At 31.2% G+C, this 22,210-nt stretch overlaps 1 protein-coding gene across 1 annotated transcript; it reads left to right on the top strand.

Moving 5' to 3' along the window:
• The first annotated feature begins 2,118 nt into the window (after nucleotides 1-2,118).
• LOC127738233 (putative ferric-chelate reductase 1) lies at nucleotides 2,119-21,381 on the top strand. Its single transcript, XM_052249412.1, has 8 exons — nucleotides 2,119-2,247; nucleotides 5,772-5,841; nucleotides 9,994-10,107; nucleotides 11,065-11,180; nucleotides 15,305-15,391; nucleotides 19,766-19,846; nucleotides 20,824-20,923; nucleotides 21,209-21,381. Exons 1-8 carry the CDS (start codon nucleotides 2,119-2,121, stop codon nucleotides 21,379-21,381), a joined length of 870 nt encoding a protein of 289 aa, XP_052105372.1.
• Nucleotides 21,382-22,210: the final 829 nt, after the last annotated feature.

Here is a 22,210-nt window from a genome sequence, read left to right as displayed (position 1 = left end):
ATTTTTGTTTAGTAGTAAATAATAGAATTGTACCTAATAAATTTGTATCGTAGTTTATCGATTTTAAAATGAAAAAACTACAGAACTTTAAGTATACAAGAAGAAAGAAAAATGTTAAATACTATTTATCAATGATTATAAAAAAAACATGTATACTAATTGTCAATACAAACGCAACACACCATATTGCAAGTTCATTTAAGTATCTTTTTTAAAAGAAATTACAAACAAGTTCTTTTAATGCATTCCTTTTACACTTGGATACACATACACGTTGTCAATCCGGTCTCAAATTTTCAGTTCCGAAGTTTGTCATAAAATTTAGTCTTATAGTATTTAAAAGCAACACGCACAATGATCACATTTTCTGGACCAAATGGAAATGATAATTTTTAAACTGAATTAGTCTTTTTTTTTATAATTATTGCTATGAAATATATTGTTGTTACTCCACTTCCAAAGAAGACCTGTTTGTTAGAATCTTTTCAAATTAAAAGGAAAATACGTAAGTTTTGCTTTTTTTAAGACTCAGTATATATTCATATTGTCTCATAGGGTGCTGGGGCAGTCACTCACCAAAATAATCAGCTAAAGTCCACTCTACAGTTCAAGTGGGAACCGACGGCTGATACAACTGAACCTATTGTTTTTATGTGAGTAAAAACTAAACGTTAGTAATTAATATATATGTTTAGGATTTGGAATTATTATTTTTGCGTCATGTCAGCTGACTTTCCGGGGAAGAGGCACAGAACAGCCTGTTTTCCTCGCATGAAATGTTTATAATCACTAATTTCGCCTCATTTACTTTGATACGGAATCACCCCTGAGTCCTTTTATTAAAACTGGATTTGGTTTATTATTTCTTCATGTTGACTTAAATCATGTTGACTGGGTCAAAGGCTTTCCAGAAACAACTCTAATCTATATTAGAAAGGTGATCATATGGATAGTATAATATACGATTTTCTTGTACTTGTTTCACACAGAGTCAATATAGAATATAGAAGGGTCATAGAAACATAGCTGACCTTCATTACTAAAAGTACTAGTTCAAAATTTACGTATTGTCAAAAATCTAATTCAAAATATTATTCAAATATATGTTTGCTGCCAAACAATAGGAATTTTGGTGTATTTGTTTAATTTAATATTTAAGGACATTCAGAACCAAAACTATTTGTTATCATTGAAAGACAATATTAATGTGCAGTTTTAATACTAGTATATGTCTTCCGAATTGAAATGTTCTTTCTTATCATTTTAAGATAAAAATCGTAAAAGCAGGCATTATCTATCAAAATTAAAGTTTTGTGTAAACTTTTAAGTATTTATTATTTGATATTAAATTTTAAGAAATATAACAAAATTGTTGTCAAAAACTTTGAACATATATAAAAGAAATTGTGATTCAATCAGTTTTTGTAAACGTTCAAATGCAGTGGAAAGGAACCAATTCATGAACCAATATCACGGCGCACACTTAAAAAAACAAAGCAAAAGAACACTTTAACTGCTGTTACTCATCTCGAGAAAACAGTGAGGCCTTTTACAGGAAACAAAAGATATCACCTGCCTGTACATTCAAGACGGCCCATTACATCAGTTTTAAAAATGAAAACATACACTTTATAAATTTCATGCGTCCGACGCGCTTTTCTGGTTTTAATTCAACAGGAACGCTCAAAGCCGAACATTTGAAAGCCAGGGTGGAATGTATAAGAACCGAGACAGTTAAGGCCTATATGACCAAAATGGACCTAAACATAATAGCCAAATACATCTAAGGTCAACGTTGCCTGTTTGCTTAACCCCTGCTTGTGAAATGAATTTTATGCTACGTTAGCTCTTTTTTCTGTCAAAAGATCACTAAAAAAAATACCCAACAAATAAATGAAAATCTAAAAATTGTTTCAACTTGCATCTAATTCCTCCAGCAAAAGAATAGGATATTTCATTTCATATTTTGTCCTTAAGGAAGTTGCATTGAAATTATGTGTATTGACAAGATAGGAATAAATCAACAGTAACAGATCATATTTTCAAAGTAAAACTGAATCATATGATTTTTTATAATTTTTTAGAGCAACAGTTGTGGAAGTCGAGATATCCTTCTGGATGGATATTACCACAGAAGTAGTTACTCCTGAAATACCAGTATCACCTTCTCCAACAACAAATGTATCAACAACAATAGGAACAACAACACAGGTAACTATATATTATAACATAGGAACAACAACACAGGTAACTATATATCATAACATAACAACAATAACACAAGTAACTTTATATTATAACATAACAACAACAACACATGTAACTATATATCATAACATAGGAACAACAACACATGTAACTATATATTATAACATAACAACACATGTAACTATATATCATAACATAACAACAACAACACAGGTAACTATATATCATAACAAAGCAACAACAACACATGTAACTATATATTATAACATAACAACAACAACACAGGTAACTTTATATTATAACATAACAACAACAACACATGTAACTATATATCATAACATAGGAACAACAACACATGTAACTATATATTATAACATAACAACACATGTAACTATATATCATAACATAACAACAACAACACAGGTAACTATATATCATAACATAGCAACAACAACACATGTAACTATATATTATAACATAACAACAACAACACAGGTAACTTTATATTATAACATAACAACAACAACACATGTAACTATATATCATAACATAGGAACAACAACACATGTAACTATATATTATAACATAACAACACATGTAACTATATATCATAACATAACAACAACAACACAGGTAACTATATATCATACCATAGCAACAACAACACATGTAACTATATATTATAACATAACAACACATGTAACTATATATCATAACATAACAACAACAACACATGTAACTATATATCATAACATAGGAACAACAACACATGTAACTATATATTATAACATAACAACACATGTAACTATATATCATAACATAACAACAACAACACATGTAACTATATATCATATCATAGCAACAACAACACATGTAACTATATATTATAACATAACAACAACAACACAGGTAACTTTATATTATAACATAACAACAACAACACATGCAACTATATATCATAACATAGGAACAACAACACATGTAACTATATATTATAACATAACAACACATGTAACTATATAGTATAACATAACAACACAGGTAACTATATATTATAACATAACAACAAAACAAGAATGGACATCCCCACTTTTGTATTTCCAAAATGCTATTTAAATGGTGTCCCCTAAAGGATATCAATATGTAATATTCGGTAAAGAACAACATGTGTAAATGTAAGATCTGCCAGAGTGAATATTTAACCAAAGCTTCTCATATAATCGTATTTAGACAGAGTTGTCTCATTGGCACTCATACCACATCTTCCTATTTCAATATATTTAACTTCTCCACCTTTTTAACAAGTTTCCTTCATTTAAAACATTAAGATAAACTGGAAGAATTAATCCAATTTTGTCACAATAACAAATAATGGACAACCTAATTACACACGTCTTGTTTTGACGAAGCACATATCCTACTCTGTGTTATCTAAATGTTTTCTGAAAATAAAGAAAAAAGATTGAAAGTTGAAAGAATGCAAAAAATAATGTATCAACTATTATTGCCTTCAGTGGTCCTTTCACATGTTTTATTTTTTATCTGTATACATAGGATACGAAGTTTTGATCTTATGGCATGCTGAAAACATTTATTCATTTATGTATCTCTTTATTTATTGATTGATTATTGTATTGTTATGATGTTACTGTCAATATTTGATATTATTGATGATGAATTATTTTGCATTGTTTTGATTAATTTGGCTACTAGTTCTGGATATGTGTCACCGGGGAAACTGGGTGACTTTTAGGGTTGTGTAACAAGAGCCTGACTGAATGGCCTCTTGTTACTGAAACACAAATAAAAGATCAGTTAATAAAACATTTAGGCTTTTGTCGTCAGATAGTAACATCAAATATATAAGAAACACCAGCTTCTATAAAAGCTGCTCAAAATAGATTAGGTAGAATATAAGGAAATGGTAGTTAATATGCAAGCTTTCCCAAGTAGTTTCGGTATAATTTTTGTTTGCCCAATGAATGTGTTTTTAGTATATTTGATAACTTTCAGCGGTATAATTTTTGTTTGCCCAATGAATGTGTTTTTAGTATATTTGATAACTTTCAGGTAGGATTGTATGAATGGCTAAATTATTGAAAGTATCCCTTTTACAAATTCGTAGGGGCACTCATTTGTTACCATATAATTTTTTAACATTTATGTAATTTTATCTCTGATTGTATACAAAATTTCACTCATCTCCGAGAATGTCTTGGGTTATAATCTGACAAATTCAATCCACCACAAATTCAAAATCCACATTATTCAGCTTCCTCAGAGCCCTATGAAACCTTTGTTTCATCCTCTTTTATTTGTAACTATAGTTCCAATTGGATTGGTGTATTTTCAAGCTAATTTCACTTATGATTTATGTTTCACTCACACTTGGATACAACTGGCTCTAATCTACAATATGTACCCAGGAGTTTACTTACAATAGGATAGAACAGGACTTTGAGTTATGTTGATATGAGCACTAAATGCTTACATATCGTGAGTCAAATGGAAAGTTCTGAAAGAGATCAAGAGTAATTAATGTATTATAAAATATTACTAAGACCTCATTATATGTAACTATAAAGTTTTTGACCATTGACACATATTTCAGTATAAGTTGAAACTGAGGGCAGAGAACAGTTTTAAATGTCAGGTCAAAAGGTTTTGTTGGATGTTTACTTGGCTGGTACATACTTTTCATTATGACATAACATACATTACACTGAACAGAAATAGATAAGCATAAATAACAGACAATTAAATAAGAGTACAATATCACAATCATCAATATTGGCAGTAGTAGTTTACCGATGTTCATGCATCATAAGTCGATTAAGAAGACATGTCAAGGTAACAAATAAAAACTGAGGGAATCGCATCAACTCCAAAAGAAGAGAGACTGGTTGCGTTGACAGCGTAATCGTCTCCTATTATGCATGCATCACCGGCCATGCGAATACACACTCAGTCCAAATGTCACAATCGGAAAACTACAGATTAGACTACCATATTGGTATCTAAAGATTTAAGCCTGCGAAAACATGTCGCAAGTGAATTGAGACACATATATTTCATATCGGTCAACCAATTCGTGATGGTGACCGAAAAACAAAACTAATGTAGTGTCGATCTCAATCGTTCTTTCTAAAACATTGTTAAAGCAGTTTTTGTGTAAGGATCATACCTCAGCTTATCACGGCCTTGTAGCATGAACATGCACGAGCGTAACGTATCAATGGAGACATTTTTCCAAATAATTTTCGTGTTTGTTCTCATGTTGTTCTATTACATCACTGTTCCAGGTTACGGTTGGGGTTGAGTTCTCAAAAACACGTTTAACCAAAACACATTCTTAAAGTGCTTGTTCAAAATCAGGAGCTTGTCATTCAGTGGTTGTCATAAGTTGCTGTCTGTCATTTTATTGGTTAATGTTTTAGCATAAATCAGACCGATGGTTTATAACATCAAACAACTAAATGACAAATGCTTATTTACAAAAAAGTCTTCGGTAGAGTAAAAGATAAACAAAGTATATTTATTAAAGGTATTTGGTTATTTTCAAGGTACCAAGTGGTTCCCTTCCAACTGATTCTGAGTGTGGAGCTACGAAAGGATGTTTTATAGATTGTACTGGTAACTCTTGTAACTATATTGTAACCTGGAGAGATAATGGGGATGCAGTGGATTTTGAACTGTCAACAAAACTACAAGACACAAACAATAAATGGATTGCCATTGGCTTCTCGAGCGACCTAAAAATGGTATGACTCACAATTCGGCCGAAATTAGTCTAGGTTTGACTATCAATTGAGTTGCTTATAAAGTTTGTACTTTGATTAAACTTCACAAATGCAATTGCTTGATTATCAGTTTTCTTCTTTCCTTGAAAGTAAGCATCTTCTTTGCTTAAAAGAAACCATATACACAATGCATATGATCAGCCATAGAAAAATCATATTCAATACTTATTATCATATTAGTCATCCTCATTCATGGTTCTGTTTCATTTCTCACGTTTTCAGATTATCTGTAGAGTGCGAGACCCATATTCGCCGCATAATTCGTCCATTTCCACTTACATCCGACCTACATTCGAATATTTGGAACTTTTTATGAAGGTTTCAGAAATTTAACTATATGAAAAAAATGTTTGATAAAGAAATTATCTTCAAAACATTGGTTATTGTTCTAAAAACGAACGCAAACTCAAGAGGAAATCAAGATGTTCGTGTACCATGGGGGACACATTTTCGCCGCAATGTATGATATGACCATCCTCATTATCCTGGTATATTATAAAAACGAATGTTTGCAATTACATGAATTAGCTTGAGAGATCATTCCTATACGATTTTTCTCACAAATATATACTTTAAGACTGCGCATGATTGCCATATAAATCTTACATAATTGCCAAAATCATTTAAAAACACCTGCGTATTTCTCAATATGTGCGAATAACCTTGGAAATGGGGTAAAGAGGAATATCAACAGTTGTAACATTACAAACAGCCTTTACCATCTTTTTAGGCAAGTATTGGGTAAAGGCACACAAATTTTACAGAAAAAATAGCAAAACGGCGAAAATGTGTCCAAGGCGAATATGCGCCACCCACTCTAGTAGACTATTATGGTAAGCGACAGAAAATGGACAGCTTTTGATGTTAATACAAAATTGTTTTTTTTTTGTTTTAAACAAAAATTTAAATAAAACAAAATAATAGCCGCTGAGCGTGCTGAACAAATATTTGGAAAAAACAACAACACAGGGTGCGCTGTTTCTATACAAAGACCATAAATATGTCACAAGTATTTTATCCGAACAGTTTATGTCTTCTCAATATACTACCTTCCATTAAGCACTTGCATTAACATATACTTTTTTTCAAGTGCGCGTCGAAACAAAAAGAATTAATATAGCACAGTGAAATAATAAAAAGAAATTCGATCTGTATAATCCCTATTCATTATTCATTTACTCATGCAAATATTATTGATTGATTGTTGTTTGCTTTACGTCCAGTTGCAAATATGTCTTGCATGTTCAGGACGAGATCAAAATAACAAAAAATTCAGTTGGCAGGTCCTGCAATAGAGGGACGACCGGGATGATGAGCGAGAAATTTGAAATGTTACTGGAAAGTGAGGATCTATTGGATAGGGCCAGAAATTTAGCATCGCAACAGGCACCAAAGAGGGTGTTGCAAGGATTCTTACGATACAGAGAGGGTGACACCCTCTATACACGAGGCATCGGGTTTAACGTCACCGTTCTGACCGGACGTGGATACGAATTTATACATCCCGCACAGTCAAACGGACGCCCCACTTTGGCCCTTAAGGGTTTAACTGCCGATCGGAAGGAAACCAAAGTGACCTATTTCTATACCCCAGTCACCCTGGGGGTACTCATGAAAATAATCAGCTCTGTATCTACAGAAAGGACGGGAAAAGACAGGACGGACAAGGATAAAACCAATGGTATAAGCATTATCAAATTACTGACAAAGGTATACAAATAATTAAAGTAAGTGAAGATATTTTCCTGAAAGATAATAATAACAATCTTCTTTCTTCAGGGTGATGATGAAGTCGTTACCTGCATAAGTTTTGGAAATAATACAAATGTCCTGAGGAGCTATAACGATGGCAAAGGGAATGTTCCAGTCGCTAATGTAACTATCTTATATTTTAAATACTTTTAAAGTTATGAAATAAAATTTGCATCCGTTATTGTTTTTTTGGCATTGAACATTTGTCTTCTAATGTTTAATATTGAATATAAATACTGTTTAACACATTTTTTCTTAGGAAGAAAATCTTATCGTATAAGTCTTTTGTATATGAACAATATTTCCAAATTCATAATGATGAATTATTTTGTAGCCTATGGCGGGATTATCGAATCATATAGTTACGATTCAAGATGGAATTTTCAGATGTAGTTTTAGAAAGAACAAAAGACTAACAAGACAAAAAAGGCAAACTTCTAGGTCTTTGTTTGTGGACTTAGACAACGACTTTAATGTTATGTTTGGCACGGGACCAGCTTCTTCAGGTACTGATTAAAATTATTTTGAATGTTTTTTTTAACTAAATGTGATGATAAAATTGTTCGATCGACTACCCTAGTACATCAGATTGAGAGAAAAATAGAATTTCAGGTTCCTATACTTTACCAGGTATAACCTATAGTATAGTATAACCTGGTAAAGTATGGGAACCTGATATTCTATGTATAGTTTAACCTGGTAAAGTATGGGAACCTGATATTCTATGTATAATAGTATAACCTGGTAAAGTATGGGAACCTGATACATAGAATATCAGGTTCCCATACTTTACCAGGTTATACTATACATAGAATATAACCTATTCAATTTGCACCTGGCTATCATTTGCATGAAAATAACTGCAAATTAATCTTTTGTATTATTCCCTCCCGCAACTCTTCTTTGAAACATAGATAAAACATGCATTTATACAATCAAATTGCATGAAGATCACAGAAATCCTTTATAGAAAAAATTCTATGAATTCAGATGAAAGTCCTTTAACTGACACTAAGTGCCAATCTGTATTGAGAAAATATAATCCTCTCTTGCTTATTTCACTTGTTGTACGTCGTACGACTAATAGTGGGTCGGAAGCTACCAATGGGTTAATAGCAGTCAAACCCATTAGGTCGAAAACGAACTGACAATACCATGTCAAAAATAGGAAGTGGTAGCTAGTCTTGTGGATTCGACGAGAACATTGAGGAGTGGATTGTGACAAGTGGAACATTTACGTAGCCACAAGCAACACAGACAACGGTCAACAAAATCAGGATGGCGTCGGTAAAACATTAGCAGAGAAGTCTCTTACCATTAACCATATGCATAAATGTGTTCTGTGTGATTTTAAGAGGTTTCAGACAGGGAGATAATTGAAAAAGTTTTGACGATGAAAGGAAATATAACGGACACATAAGTCGAGAAAAGAGATTACACTGGCTCTTAGATGATTTGATCTTTTAAACAGGCTCGATGCATTGGAAAATAAACAAACTTGAATTCATTCTATGAAACAATCAACAGTTAAGGATGCGAAATACGATGTGTATTGAAAGCTTTCAATAATCTCATCAAGTATGAATTAGGATGACATATATGATTCAAATTTTACCAAAGAAAAACTAGTCTATCCAACACCATTTTGTATGATCTATGATGCACGGTAGGGCAGAATATTTCGAAATGACCCCTTCAACTGTGCCTAATTTTAAAATATTTAACTGTTCTGGTTTTATATATTTTTTAGTATAGGATTGAATGATAACAAGGATACTTATGTTTCGAAATGATTGTTAATCGCTATATTGTTTCTATAAATACAAACAAATATGTGGCCTGGGCCTGGTCCTGGGCCTCAAAGAAGGTTATAAGTTGACCATATATACTTTGGAAACCGTTAGTTTCCAGTTTGCTGTCTTATTGGGCTTCTCTTACGAAGAATTCAAATAGTAAATATGTATTTCTTTGAAAAAACAAAGCAAACTTTATATGCAAGGCATTAGTGAAATTTAATGTTTAATCTTCAGGGTTTTTTTTTCCAAATATATAGTTATTTCATAATACTTTCTAGGAAAAACAAATTTTTCCAACTGCGATTACTCGAAGTTGAATGATAGTATATACCGATTCCATTCACAAACCTGACAATATTTCAATTATATCCATTACCATAAACACTTTATTGCAAGATCTATGTTTGCTTTTATTTCAGATTTGATTTCATTTTCAGGTAGTCGTGTATCCATACATACTGAGAACCCAGTTGTTACGCCTGGAAAGGTGGATTTTCAGTCATTTGCCGTTATAGGCGACACTGCTAAACACCCATTAGTTAAAGTTCACGGTAATGCAAGAGCTATATCATATTAACCATGTGTTAACAGTTTCTCTATATCAATGTATCAATGTGCATTTTAATTTATAGCTATAGTATGATTTGATAAAAGAGAGAGCGAAAAATAGATAAGCGCAATTTCCACATGACAATATTGTAAAGTTGATAACTTTTTTTTTTCTTTTTTTTTTTTTTAATACATGTAATTTATTTTTTTTTCATCATGGATTGACAGGCATTTACATATATTATCTATAGTGGCACATAATAAAGCAAGCAAGAAAAATAGGCATAATCAAGCAAATAAGAGTAAACAAAAATAGTAATAATAATACGATATAATATAACAGAATACAATATATATATGGACAAAGTATAACATTTTCATCAAATAATATAGTGATAATGGAAATTACATTTCAAGCACATTTATACATAATAATTCACTATTAAATTAATTAATGACTTTATCCCAGGGGTTCCAGTACATGTTATAATCTTTCGCACTCATATTTTTTGAGGAAATATGCTTTTCTAAAATTAAGTTTTCTTTGATATAGTTTTTTAAAGTTGATAACTTATTGATAATGACTCAGCTGTTCAAAGTGGTGACCGTTTACACGTTTGGTCAGGATGATAAACAATACATGGGGAAAAAACAGAGCGTTGAGAACACTTTCTTTCATTTTTTTCCTATTTTTCCCTTTTTGGGGTATAAATAAAGTTAAAGATGCAAGACCTTTATGATAGATGACCTTTTGATATTGCTTTATGATTATACTACTTTATTTTTAAAGTTAAGTTTCGGTTATGAATCTATGTTTTGTTTTACATATATTAAAGTTTGTATTCAGAGTGGAAGGTATCAGCGTACTAAACAAGAAAACATAAATTTAAAGTTTATAGTCCTAAAAGGCGTGTTTTAAAATGTTATTCAACATACAACTCTTATACTGATTTTTCCAGCATGTCTGATGATCATTGCTTGGATATTTTGTACTGGAGTTGCCATTATAGCCGCGAGGTATTACAAACCTGTATGGCCTAAATCGTCATTGTTTAACCAGAAAATATGGTTTCAGGTTTGTATATTATATTTTTCCAAAAAAAATCCCTTACAAAAACTAAATCGATTATTATATTACATATTTACATATTCAGAATCTTAAGTTTTTTGTGTATTGTATAGTGGGCTATTGCACAAGATCATGTTTTTCTCTGATTGTTAATGACGTCTTTACACTAAATCCATCGGATGTTGGATATGTACTGATTGATAGATTAGTCTTAGATGGCTTATTATTTTGATTAGTTGTTGTTGGCTTTGAACTAGCTTTCAGTAACTGCGAGTTCTCTCAGATCTGTACATTTTGTCTATAGTGTCTATCGATATGATGAGTTAAGCCCTTTTCCATGAAAATTGGTACCCACGGAAACAAATGAATCCAAAGTAATTTGATTCATTTTTAACCATAAATTTTAAAAGGATAGGAAAACTTTCTCGCCTGTATTTCTTTCAGTCACATACCGCACGATGCAGTAAAAATCGGAACGTTGTTGCAACTTTATTGGAATTTGAATATTAGAGTCTAAATAATATACTTTGATTTTAAAAAAACATTTCACATATTTACGTAAAATCAAAGCATGACTAAGTGCCATACATTGCTGTCGAATGCAATTTTGACATAATTTCGAAGATTTTACATGTTTTTTTTTATATTTTTATATAGAAGGACATTCTCAGCAAAATTAATTAATTTGCATCTGAAAGTTAATTAATTGCTTTACTTCCGATATAATATTAGTTCTGATTAAGAGTGTTATTCTTAATCATTTTCTTTTATAGATAATAAAATTTTACGAAAACCTAGTACCTTTCCCTAGCTGCCTTTATGCATTTATAATTGGTTAATATATAATAAAATGTTAAAAAAAACGGCAATTTGTTTTAATAAATCGTCCACGCGGGGAGGGGAGGGGCACTTCGACCTTTTCGTGATAGGGATAAGCAGCTGAAACACGACCTTATCAAATATCATGAAGTTGGAAAAAATACCTTTTCATCCCTATCACACATAACATAGTAAGTGTCCCCCCGTCCCCATAGATCTTACAGTACACGCATGAAGCTTTGAGCAGTGAGTTTTAGAAAAGATCAAAATATGTTTACAAAAATTACCCGTTTGAAATTCAGAGGAGTATCTAATTATACTCTTTTTAGAAAAAAAGCTGACTTTTGTTTCTTGTGTATTATTGGGTTACTGTTTCCTGACGTATTTTTATTTATATCGATAGTAAGTTATGTTGAAGATAGATATCAGTATATTCATGTGAAACCCATTTAGATCTAAAAATGTTAATTTTTACAGAGGATGACCTTCAGGTCATTCCGATGTATTGCTATCGCCTAAATTTCCATTATGCAAATTAGTTTTGGGATTTCAACCGATCTATAAAAATTATAGATCCGCGGTCATTACAAGGGAAAAAAGTGCATTTTTATACCTGCGATTCCGTTTTCCGTTCGTACGATGTTTCATCAAAAAATGGAATCATTTCAGTTGTTGATTTAGTACTGAAAATTTGACTGAATTATCTCCTTTTAAATACGGTTTTATATGTTTAATTGGTGTTTAAAAAAGAGGTCAGATGCTCATGTTCATTCTTAAAATTATCGTTCATTCATTCATGAATTTATCGTAAAATCAAAATCAATACACAAGTCACACAGGTTGTATACGTAATGTCAAATGATTACCTGTAATCTAAAAATAAACAAACTTAACTGACTCCCCTTACTATAGTGTGTGATAACATTTTGTGAGGAAATTCGATGTTTGCTATACCACTGTTCATTTCAACGCACTTTATGACGATACCACTTTATCAATATGAATGAAATTTTTTGCAGTGTTTTAAGAAATAATTTTACTTTAAAATCGCGTATCATTTGTGAACTATTAAATGTTTTACAAGGACGAATTTTCTGTATAAAGTCAATAATTGTGTGAACTTTTGAAGCCCAAACTTTTTATAGCATTAAATACGCTAATGAAAGATCCGAAAACTATACCCATACAGAACGACATGTTTTTGAAATTGTAGCAAAACTTTTGGTTGACAAATTTTAATTCGTTATTGCATAAATATTAACTTGAAATATCTGTCATTTTCTCCCTACCAAGTTTACCCCTATTACTCATTATGATGTGGACTGGACATTGTTATTGAATCTTATGCAATTTGATTGGATTAAGTTATTATTAGATTACCTTCAAACTGTTCATGCTTTTTCGTACGAGTATATCGATTAAATCAGAGCGTGCATGAATGTGTACAGTAAATTAAATGACCTGCAAACTGGACACTGGACCAGTCCATATTACGTTTTATCAATGAATAGATTTTTTTTTGTATTTTCCAAATTACAGGGCCCATAAAGGGCATAAAATCAGATACAATTGATTTACATAATTGGTAACAACAACAATAATAGCGGCATATGAATGAAACTTAAGGTATGAAAGGTAACAATTGCCACTTTTTATCTTTTCACATAATTTTCCACATACACATTAGATAAATTATTTTTGATAGCCTATTGCGGAGAAAAAAGAGAAAGTTTACTGTATTAACGTTCTATTCCATTAAATACGCCATTTTTCGCAGAAAAACATTTTATGCACGGCTACGCCAGGTAAAATTGTTGTTTATCCTAACAAAAAAATACAATTTTCAGTTTCATTAGAATATTATAATAATAATAAATCCCAAATTTATGTAGTCATTAGATCAAGTCCTTATATGTCCGATCTGCCTATTTTTGGATATCAAAAGACAATACGATCGTTTTAAGGTCAATTTCGTCTACCTCACACAATCTTGTTAGGCACTATAATGAAATGGACCTGAAATTTATTTCACATGTTTCCTGAAAATTGATAAATATCAAAGCAACATAGAGCTGTTTGTTCTAGTTCGTATAATGACAATTTAATGTCATGTTTGTTTGTGATGACCCCCCTTTTCGGGATTGCATCAGAATTATAGTTATCTCGTATCGCATAAGGATGACACATATCAACTGAGCAATTATGTTTGGGACTTAGTTTTAAGAAATGATGTCAAAGTAACATTATAAAAATATTTTTAGTAAGCTGAAATATATTTTTGTTTTTTACATGTTTATGTCTTGTAAGATATTTTATTTCTTGCCCGTTTTTCAACATTTGCGTCTGGAAAGTTGAAATGTTTTAACTGAATGGTTAATTTAAATTAATTATTAAAATTGTTAAAATTAAATCAATAAAGGAAATTATTGCCCAGTTACAAACATTACCAGGGGACAATCCATATTGATTTTTTTTTTAGTTATATGTTTCAGCACATGTATAATTAACCCCAACTTTAGCCTGGTAAACTTGTTGTCTCCTTGTGAAATATAAAACATATTTAAAATGATTTCCTGCTAAAGTCTTTTATTGATATAAAGTTAAAACCGTCTTGCTTCTCACTAGTCAACACTCCTGTCCTGTCAGGTTTAATTCTTATATATATGGATAAAAAATAAAAGTCCACAAAGCATTAACATGGCAGCAATTGCTTTTACAGCCTTTAAGGCTTTGATTTTTTTTACAGAAGAGTGTCCACCATGCACTTGCTCTGCACTATAATAATAGTAGAATAGAATGATATACAAATAGATGAAAATTATATATACATGCAACCGTAATATTAATATAATATATAACAACAAACCAGTGTATTCTCTTGAACTATTATTATATTAGTATAATAGTCTAAGGTATACTGATTTGTATCACTACAATATAATAGTTATTACGGTGAGGTTGAATTTCCTGTCATTTATTCATCATCCAAGCAGGAACTTGTATCAGAAAAAAAAATCTCTGTAAATTAACCTCAGTTTCAGGTATAGAGATGTGATCTGTTTCTGTGACATGTGCTTTTGACCATACACAAGAACCTGCGGTCATCCGATGTTCAGTACTTCAGTACTTTGATTATTGTATCACATTCAAATCCACAATATATTTCATAATTAATTTTAGTTTTCTACCTATAAAATAATTGCCTTCAAAATATTCGGTAACGAGAATTTTTTTTCAAATTAACAAAACTGCAAGTCTTGGACACACATACAAATGCATTCTAATTGTTATATTGTTTCGTTCTATTTCAGATTCATAGGACATTAATGGTTACAGCTATGACACTGACGGTTATAGCCTTTATAACTATTTTTGTTGCAGTTGACGGTTACAGTGAGGTATTTGTTTTATCACCATTTTAATAATGATTAGTTTTAATCAATATTCATTATTTAGTATAGTTTCTAGCGACGGAGGACATTTTAGCGCATTGATTAGACATTTAAGCGAGAGAAAAACATTGAACGTTTTAGCGCTAAAGTACAACCCATTTTACGCAAGATTTTTACCAATTTTAGCAAAAAATGAAATTATTTATGCCCATTTGATGCTCATGCCATATTTGTCACAGGGTTTCGTGTATATCTATGTTCAGCCTATGTGTTTATTCTGGTTTGCATAACAGCAAAATTCACATTTTTCAATCAAATTAATTTGATACAGTTATTTCAATCACCCTTTGGCTTTGTATGTTTCCATTGAAAGTCTAAGCTAAACAAAGATATCAAAAGTCAATACAATATCAAATTGCATACAAGTAATCATAACACCATTCATGCTTGATGACTTTCTCCAGTTTGTTAAGTTAAGTTAAGGTTAATGGTTGCTCAACATCCATTTTAGACAATACATAGACACAAAAATCAAAGGTATATCAGATCATTTACACCATTTTATATTGCAAACAATGTCGAAGGATTTTGTTCCTGGTAAGAAGATCTTTAAACGAAAATAACTCTTTGTAAATTTCGTTTATCCGAAGTGCTTTTCTGGATTTACCATTCATAAGGAACGTCCATACCAAACATTCGCAGGCAAACGATGTTTAAATACCCAAATACGTGATATCATTCAATAAATCCCATATTTTACTTTACTTCCAAATCGTAAAACATCGCATTGTCTGATCGGGAACACCGGAGAATCAAACATTTCTCGTTAGGTTCCAATTGGCCTATCTGACTCTGAAACTGTTAGCGTACAAGAAAGTCGACAACTGACATAGATGACAAATTATTCCTTTGGGAAATTTGAGTACACATGTGTTGTAGACGAGTGACATTTTTCAAAAAGACGCTTAGTTAACGACTTTAATGCACCCACATCGGCTATATTATATATCATTCGAAAGCTTATTATCTGTACGTTCTATTTTGCCGTCAATCATTCTTACGGTGCATTTTTTGTAAAAATCAAGGCCAAAGGTCAAGAATGGACATTCCAAAATATCACAAGAATTAAACAAAATGCTCTTTGCTGGTTCGTTTATGATATTTTTTTTTCTAAAATTCATATGGACATAATAGAACAGAATACCATAATTCCAAATTAAATGCACATTAAACTATTAATTGCGCAATATTTGCAGAAAAATGCAATTCTTAAAAAATACTTCAAAAATGATAAATTTAAAATATTCAAAGCAAAATATTTCTTCAATATTTGTATGTCAAATTTAAACGAATTTATCGTTTATAGGTGAAAGGATTTTTTTTTTGTCATTTTAAACTGAAATCAGTATCATATTGGTCAGGAATCAGCCTTCTAAGGAAGCTTTTGCAGTTGCCCTAAAAATAGGAATCATTTTGCTTTTCGTTGTTTACATAACACATCGATTGTCGTCAAAATCAGAACAAAATATTCCATATTTTAAAAAAATGAAAGTGCTTACGGAGTATAAGGTATATACAGTAAAAAGATGTTTTTTTTTCTATTTCCAAAGTGGAAAACATATTAGTTGTTTTATCAATAATGACAGAAAATTGATAGCGTGGAAGATTGATTACCCTTCCTGAGCAACTTCATTCACCACCGGTTTAATGTAGTGTTCGTACATTTAGGTGTAGTGTTTTGATGACTGTTGTTTGTTTGTCCGACTTTTATCACTTTATTCATGGTGTTATATGTTTGTTTATCGGAAATGTAGGAATCATCTTGTCCATACACTCATTTGTGTTTGTTCTTTCAATTCATATGTACATCCATTAGTATAAAAAAAAAACTTGTAATGATCAATATTCCTCCGACGTCAATTTGAGTGAAGACCGAAGGTTTGAAGTGCACATATGGAGATTGTACATGAAGGGATTTGATTCATGATAAACACATTCAAATAGACTTAATAGCAAGCAATTAGAATTCCCCATAACAAGCCTGCTTTTAAGTTATCTCATTTTAAAGCTTGTTTTTCTCACATTTAAACATACCATTTTGTATGGGTTTTATATCAACTAATATCAGAAATTTACTGCAGTTATGAGATCTTCGCACCATTAGAAAACCAAACGAACAGATTATAGCTTGCAAAGCATTGGAATGTAAAAAATAGAAAAGATTTTACTTATTCATGTTATTGTTTGGATAAAGTTTTATGGGTTTTCTTTATAATGTAGTTTTGAAAAAAGACAATACTTCAAACCAATTAAATTTGGCAACCAATTTATTTACCTGACTTTTGTGATAGAAAAATACCGCTAATAGAATTAACCTAGTTCTTCTCTAGTAAGAAAATAAAGTATGAAAATCGCCAAGTAATCGCTGCCAGGTCAACAACAGAGGGCTTAACGCAGCAATATGAAAAGTGCTAAGGTTGCCTACTTTTACAAAACGTTCTTGGTGATGATTGGTTAAATTGTTGGTGTGACACCTACACAGTAATTTATTTCGTTAAAGCTTTTTATTCTAAATGTAAATTTTTTTTCTGTTTAGAAAGTCTGATTATAACTTTATAACTATAATTGTTGCGAATTGCTGGAATGTTCAAAAAAAAAAAAGATATAGACTGTAAGTTGATGTAAATAAACTACTCATAAATCCTCAGGATTACAATGTTTTACACCAGACGCACGTTTCGTCTACGAAGACTCACTTGTGACGGTCGAATCAAAAACTGTAAAAAGGCCAAATAAAGCACGAAGTTGAGGAGCATTGAGTGCCACACTTTCCGAAAGGTTTCGTCAAATACAGCTAAGGTTATCTATTCTTGAAGTAGAAAATCTGTAGTATTTCGAAAAATGCATTGTATTGCGTTCGCGCAAAATCTCCCACTCAGTTGTCATAGCTGAGGGGGAGATTTTCCTCTTTGAAAGTTTCAGAGGATGGCAGGTATGGACTACTGAGCTGGTGATACCCTCATGGAGGAACCTCCACCAGCAGTGGAATCGACCTAATGGTCGTAAAAAAACTCATCATAGATACCAGACTGAAATTGTGTACGCCAGACGCGCGTTTTGGCTTCAAAAGACGCAATAGTGACGCTCGAATAAAAAAAGTTAAACGGCCAAAGAAGTAGGAAGTTGAAGAGTATTAAGGACCCAAAATTTCGAAAAGTAACTGCAACATGTAAATTTTATACAAGAAAATTACATATTTGGACAAGGTTTCCTACCTCGGACTGGCACACAGAACATTTTCAGTGTCTAGAATACAATATTTTCCCCTTCATTTGTCAATGCACGATGCTGTTGAAGCAACCAAGAAAAACAAATTCTAATTTTGTTAGTAGAGAAATATTTGAAATTCAACTTTTCATTAATCAACCTACTTACTATTTAATTATCTATTTATGTATTTATTTTTTGAGGGCTAGCTTAATATTTATACATAAAGTACTTTATTTCTTTTAATGATAATCACAAAATTACAAACAAACCAAAAAAAGAAAGAAGAGTTTTTAACAGGCTGGCAGTTAAACTACATATTGAAATATCAATTTAAGCTCCCTAAATCCCCTTCAAAAGCACGAATCCCGGGTGTTATTTTTGGCAAACATTTTTGCATATTTTCTAAATGTCTTTCTTCAATCTAATATTGACTATATACAATTTTTTTAAAGTACAACGTTAACAGCTTAAAAGCTATCTATTTGCAGATGGCGGTATTTTGGGCAACTGTGTTGTTTGTTATAATTGGCTGTGTAATTAGCATGAAATATGATTGCAGTAATTTGATGATGTAAAAAACGTCCTTAGCACTAAATGAAATATGTTATTTAGCTTTATGGTGATTAACAATTGAATCACTGACAAATATTTTGTTTTTCACTCATTATTTATCATTTTAACTGGAATTTCTGGAAAACATATTAAAAATACGTCATTGATATCTTATAGTGCGTTTGACAATTGTATAACAGTCGCTGTTCTAAAAGTTTTTTTCATATTTCCACACATGATTTTAGTATTTAGTAGACAGAATTTGCAAAAATGCTGACGTCTAGTGAAATAAGAAATTGTCCGTTCTTGACCTTTCATCGTGAAAAAAAGGAATTGCACCGTACGAATATTTAACGACCGGACAAAAAAGAACTCACAGATGATATGCTTTCGAATGGTATATAATTTAGCCGCATGTTTGAAATTTTATGGTTAATGTCACTCGACTATTGAAGGGACGAAAGCGAACTTTATACGTGTTTTTTTTTTAATAATTTGTAGGTCTCTGCACGTCTGCAAGACATAAACAAATGTCGTAATATAGTTTGATCTTTGCAGGTGTATGCAAGACCAGGAAAAGAATATCTCCCAGCACATCCAGTATTAGGAATTATAGTTACCATATTGTGCATTTTGAATGTAGGTACAATATAAAGTTTTCTTCTTTATAAAAAGCTTGTTCCGCTTTATTTAACCTTGTAATGGCTGAAAGTCAATTGTTAATTGTTATTTATTAACGAAACCTGGTGGTAAACTCTGAGCATCTGTATTACAAAATACAGTGTATATAGAAACAGTCAACTAAATCATGATCACGACTGTAAAACTTTCGCAGAAATGACTCAAAATTTAACATTAAGAACCATTGGTTCAATAGATTCCTCATTAGAAGCAAACTTCCATCATGAAATTTATGATAGAAAATACAATACCCTACATAGCGTATCAAATAGGAGATATATATGAGGAATGTTACTGCATACATTAGGCAAGTTCACAAGGCTAAAATAAAATCAGCTCTTTTGTCGTGAAGTTAATGTCAAGTATGTAGTTGGAGGAAAATGCTAGCTTTTGATTATTCTTCAATAGAAATCCACCCCTGCAAGAGATTTGCCTCGTACCAATAAAGGAACAAATTAGTGATAAAGCATTGCCAATCCTAAAGTTCAATTATTTTGTATAAAAAAGCATTTGTCGTTTACAGATAAATTCTAGCTGCATTTTTGTAGTACAAAAACTTAAATAGTTTACCAAAATTATACGAAGAACTAAATATCGAGGAAAAATTAAAACGAAATGCATATTTGTTGCCGTTTTCTCTTATTTAACGGATAATCGTTATATATCGGATGGGAAATAACTCGTCTAAAAAGTTTTAGATCGATAGTCAGAAGTTTATAAATAATATTCTTCTAAGGACCGTATGCTAAAAATTTCACTTGTTATCTTGTTCTTCTGTTAATTACGTCGTATTGCTATTATGTTCTGTAACTGTTCAGCTATTGTCAACACACAAATCATCAAATATCTTTTCTGTTTTAATTGATCCCCTTCTCAAATAAAGGAGTGCTATTTATTATAATAAACTGTTATTTGTGTGGATTTTTTTTTTGCAGCCAATTATGTCATTGTTTCGTCCAGGTCCAACAGATAAAAATCGCCCAATATTCAACTGGGCTCATTGGGGAGTCGGAATGGTTGCCCAGATTCTAGCAAGTAAGTTGTTTGTCTACATTATGATTTTAAAATAAGATGAAAACTTAAGACTTTAGATAAACAGATAGTGTTCTTATTATTAATGTGTGTTGGTTATATTTGCTAGCTGATCTGTAGTAATTTTTATTCATCACGTTAAATTTAATTTAGATTCATTTTACTTTTTACAGTTATAACAATAGTTTTTGGAGTAGAATTACAAAAGACATCGTGCCTTCCTAATACATCTAGACAGAAACTGAATAATTAAGAAATGTAATTGTAATTGAAATATCTTTTTTACAGTTATAACAATAATTTTTGGAGTAGACTTACAAAAGTCTACAGCACCAAAGTATACAGTATGGGTAGTTGTTGGCTTTGTTATCTACTATGTCATTATGGAGGTTACTCAGAAAATCGTGGACAGACTATTTAACAGTAAAGTAGATAAAGGTACAGTCATTCAATCTTCATAGATATTAAGAAATTTTATCTTATTAATAAAAAGTAAATAGTCAATGGTAAAATATTAATAATTCTACATTTATCAATTAATCTTGGTTGCTTTAGTTTAAGTTGCAAGTATTTCATGCATAATTAGGACTGGCAACAAAAAAAGAAAGTAACTTAGTAAGAAAAATTTTTAAAATGCTAATATAATTAAATTGATAGATGTTTGCAGCTCAAAACGTCAAAGTTGAAATGACACTCAATGGTTCTCGAAGGAGTTCATATAATTTATCTCTACCAAAGTTGGATGATAAAAACAAGGAAACCATCCAGGTAATTATTATAAAAAAAACAAAGAAAATCAACGTTGTGATTAAAATCATAGTAATGAGAATACATAGATATCGCTTAAAGTCATATGATACTTCAAATCTAAAAAAAAAAGTTGAATATGTTTGATATACTTGAATGGCTAAGTTTTACTATAAAACAAGTGTACGTGGACTTTCTCGTAAAAGAAAATCCTTTATCTTATCAAAATCTTCAGTAATATACTATTGAAATTTTGTTCTTCCTGAACTCTAATTCGCCGATATTTTTCCGTATGCGCGCAGTTACCTTAACTATGAGACCTCTCGTTAGAACTTCGACCACCTCACAGTACAAGTGCGAGGGGAAAACCGTAATGAAGGAATGTAAACAAACATGCACTGGAAGGTAACAGTAAAACTTGATATTCTTAAAGAACAAATGAAATACACCAAACCATTTGACAGCTGTTAAGGAAAAGTTGAATATACAAATCAGAACGCATGGAAAATATCAAAAACAATTAACATCGCTCTATCAATTCAC

This window comes from Mytilus californianus, unplaced genomic scaffold (genome assembly GCF_021869535.1).
Source record: "Mytilus californianus isolate M0D057914Y unplaced genomic scaffold, xbMytCali1.0.p SCAF_1, whole genome shotgun sequence".
In the NCBI taxonomy this organism is placed as follows: Eukaryota; Metazoa; Mollusca; class Bivalvia; order Mytilida; family Mytilidae; genus Mytilus; species Mytilus californianus.
This window is presented reverse-complemented; position numbering and strand designations above follow the sequence as displayed.

Coding starts and splice junctions, on each gene's coding strand:
- LOC127738233 (XM_052249412.1), top strand. CDS start 2,119: ATGGATATTACCACAGAAGTAGTTACTCCTGAAATACCAGTATCACCT. Junction 5,842..9,993: donor ATGTTTTATAGATTGTACTG/GTAACTCTTGTA, acceptor TTTCATTTTCAG/GTAGTCGTGTATCCATACAT. Junction 19,847..20,823: donor CCATATTGTGCATTTTGAAT/GTAGGTACAATA, acceptor TTTTTTTTGCAG/CCAATTATGTCATTGTTTCG.